The following is a 3,541-nucleotide window of genomic DNA, read 5'->3' on the forward strand; positions in this document are numbered from 1 at the left end:
ATATATATATATGTATGTATGTATATATGTATGTATGTATGTATGTCTTGTTTGTTTACTTTGACATTGCTATCTTGAACATGAAATTAAAATATAAATAGTGATTTAAGAAAATGGAAAGAGAAAAGAGAAAAAAAATATTCGATCCTTTTGGAGATGTTATGTAGATTATTATTATTATTATTATTATTATCGTTTTAAAGTACATGTGTGTAGTGTACTTTAACTAAAGTACCGAGATAGCATGTATGTGCCGTGTTTGAATAAATTGTAAACAAAATTTCCATACGTACGTTCCATAAACATTGCGTTTGTGAAGCGAGGCTAAATATAAATGGTAAACATATCTATCTATCTATCTATCTATCTATCTATCTATCTATCTATCTATCTATCTATCTATCTATCTATTTTATTTATTTATTTATCTCAACACACACATATATATATGCTCGTAAGATTTCGTTCATCTTGTTACGGTTACTACATCTCAAGTTCGCCCTCACCGCTCAAAGGCACTCAAGCCATGACCATCCCATCGTTTTGGAATGTCCTATTCTACTTTGTAAACTATACGGTAATGGTTCGAGAATGACTTTTGCCTGGTTTTTCTAGCAAATAAACGTGACCGCGTAGAGAAATCGCTATCGGTTTGTTTGTTTACATCAGCTAACAGCGCCATGTGACCAAGATTTTTTTTATTTATGCTTTATTTATTTTCGTAAACGGGATGTTTATGGAAAATAAAGTCGAGACATCAACAAATATATGCACACATGTACAGTGTCAATTAAATCATTAATTATATTTTGGTTGGATTTTTTTTTTTAAGGAGGGAGAAAGCAAGAACGAAATTGAAAAGTCAATTTTTTTCTTTGTGCAAATATTCGACTTTTGCCCCGCTCTAAACATCGCCATTGATGGTCGCACATGTAGAAGCATGTTACACAGAACTGCCAACATTTCTCGCTACTGCCTCTACTGGTGGCTAAGGAAAACTGTGTGAGTGCTGTTGTGCACCATCTTAACTGCTGCTGGGGCTGTCAGCAGTAAGAAGTTAGCTGGCTGATTCTAATTTCACCAACTTCTACCCTACCAACCGTCTGTCGGAACCACCCTAACTCCGGCCGAGCGATCTGGCTGCTTTTCCCTCTTTCTCCATCACTCTTCCTTCTAAGTCTTACTCTATCACCTCCCCCTCCAGCTCATGTTTCTTACTCTCTCTCGCACACACATACACACACACACTCCTTCTCTTTCTCTGGCTCCAACCGACCACGTCTCATTCTGTCTCAGTATTTCTTCCTTCCTCCATTATTCTTCCTCTTTTCCTTTTTCTTTCTTTCTCTCTCTGTCTCTCTGTCTCTCTCTCGCAACTTCTACTGAGACTCATTGATAAACTAAGCTAAGTGAGACAGTAGGGGGGGAAACATTTCCCCACCTATTTTCCTCCTCTGCCTTCTTGTCATCCATTGGCTTCTCCTCCCAGCTTCTAAGCCGCACCCTGATTTCTCCACTATCTATCTACGCTAGGGTGCACCAAGGCTGGATAGGCTGTTTCGGCTGTATAACTGCAACTTCCGCACTCCTTCCCTCTTTCTCTCTCTCCCGTTTTCTCTTTCTCTCTCTCTCTCTCTCTCTCTCTCTCTCTCTCTTCCATCGTACCGTGTGAATGTGGTAGGCTGCTGCAATAACGCTAGGCCTTGACTCGATATTACCTAACCGCCTATTCAAATTTAATTTATGTTAGAATTCTTGAGTGTCCATCACTTCGTTCGTCGTACGTCCCTCGATATCGCAACCCGCGCAACATAGCCAGCTCTTCTTTATTTTTTATATTTTTGTTTTGTTTTTTTTAGATAGGGGACTTAATCCATCACGAGTTAACGGCCCTCATTCAATAAACTAATCAAATATTTGATGATTTTTTCTTCTTTTTTTTCTTTTAAGGAAGAAAAAAAGTTATCAAAAACTTTTTCATTGAAATCCTATTTCCCGTATTCATTTTTTTGTGTGTTTGTTTGTTTATTTTATTATATATTTTTTCTTCACCGGATCACCTGGAGCGGAAGTAAACATATTAAAATTTGACACAATAGTCGGTTCAGCGTCGCCAGCTCCCCCCTCGTACCATTTGCGATCTATCGTCTGCTTTCCTTTCGTATCGTCTGCTTTCCTTTCATTGACTATCCTTGCTTTTATTGTTCACCGTCTCCACTTCCTCCTCACTCACCGTTGTGATTTCAATCGATGGTTCTAGTTCTTTCTGGAGACGAAGATAATGTCTTCCTGATGCATAAGTTGGTGTCGGATGAAACACAAACACCTGGGGTGGGGGTGAAGAATAAGGGGTGTCGTGTGGACACTGAGAGAGGAGACAACGTAACGAACCCAGCCCCTTTGTACGATCGCGGACGCCCCAGGGGTCGCCCGGGTCTCCTGGCGCACCTGGCAGCCTTCTTACACACGGAGTAATTAACGGCCGAGCCGACTTGACCACAGATAGACAATAAGTTGATCGCACCGAGAGCGTCATTGCCTTTACAAATTCGCTTCTTTATTGTTAGAAATCCGCTTAAATTAGCTGTGAAACATCGTGACCATGTAAACGGCTATAGCGATGCTTCGGACGGACAACGTCGGCAAACGCGCTCCATCGACTTTTCTCTTCCTAGTCCTTCTGTAACTATCGGCTTTTCCCAAAACCCTAACATTTTTTCCTTTTCTTTCTTCCTTTCACGCACTCCCTCTCTCACACTCCCGCTCTCATTTTTCTTTTTCTTGTTCTTATTCTTCTTCATCTGTTGTCTCATTTACTCCACCTACGAACAGTTGTTCACAAACACACTTCAACATAGAACACCCGTTTTTGATTTCCAGTCAATTCCGGGTGCGTAGCGGGTTTTCGCCACCTAACATCCCATCTCCGAGAACCGCTGATGCCACCCGAGAAAGCACCTCACGAACATACTGCATCCATGTCTGTGCCCAAGTCACAATGCACCGCTGAAATAGCCCGGCCAGGCCCGAGCACTGAGGAAATACCTGCAGAAGGTGAGTACACGTATATCTTTATCGTTCATTAAACTGTTTGTTGCACCAACAATTATTTCTGATTCTGTCGTCCAAATTCTTTTTCTGTCAATCTTTGACACTGTTTCAAGTAATTTTCTTAAACTGTTTTCCTAATCAAAACGAAAACAGTGTGAAAAATTTTTCATTCTGGAAAAAAAAAAAAAAAGAGAAAAGAAAAAAGAAAAAGTGAAAAGAAAAAAGTGAAAAAATGAAAATATCTCAAAAGAAAAGAAAAAACGTACTGATAAGAATACGTGTCAAACTAGACAGAAGAATATGTGAAATGTCTGAAAAAAAAAATAAAGTTTCTTGCAAAGAAATCTCGCAAAACGAAATAAAAGGTGGAGGTCTTACTTAAAGATTGTCTGTGAAATAGAGAGCAATAAACCTGTATATATAACCATATCTATATCTATCTATCTATCTATATATATATATATATATATATATATATATATATATATAT

At 39.0% G+C, this 3,541-nt stretch overlaps 1 protein-coding gene across 1 annotated transcript in view; it reads left to right on the forward strand.

Moving 5' to 3' along the window:
- LOC106882341 (Y-box-binding protein 1) overlaps positions 1–3,541 on the forward strand; it is a 199,558-nt gene that overhangs the window by 54,814 nt on the left and 141,203 nt on the right. Inside the window, exon 2 of the mRNA XM_052974512.1 lies at positions 2,881–3,054. Within this exon, the coding sequence (XP_052830472.1) occupies positions 2,881–3,054 (174 nt within the window). The remainder of the gene's footprint in view (positions 1–2,880; positions 3,055–3,541) is intronic.

Source organism: Octopus bimaculoides, chromosome 18 (assembly GCF_001194135.2).
Source record: "Octopus bimaculoides isolate UCB-OBI-ISO-001 chromosome 18, ASM119413v2, whole genome shotgun sequence".
In the NCBI taxonomy this organism is placed as follows: domain Eukaryota; kingdom Metazoa; phylum Mollusca; class Cephalopoda; order Octopoda; family Octopodidae; genus Octopus; species Octopus bimaculoides.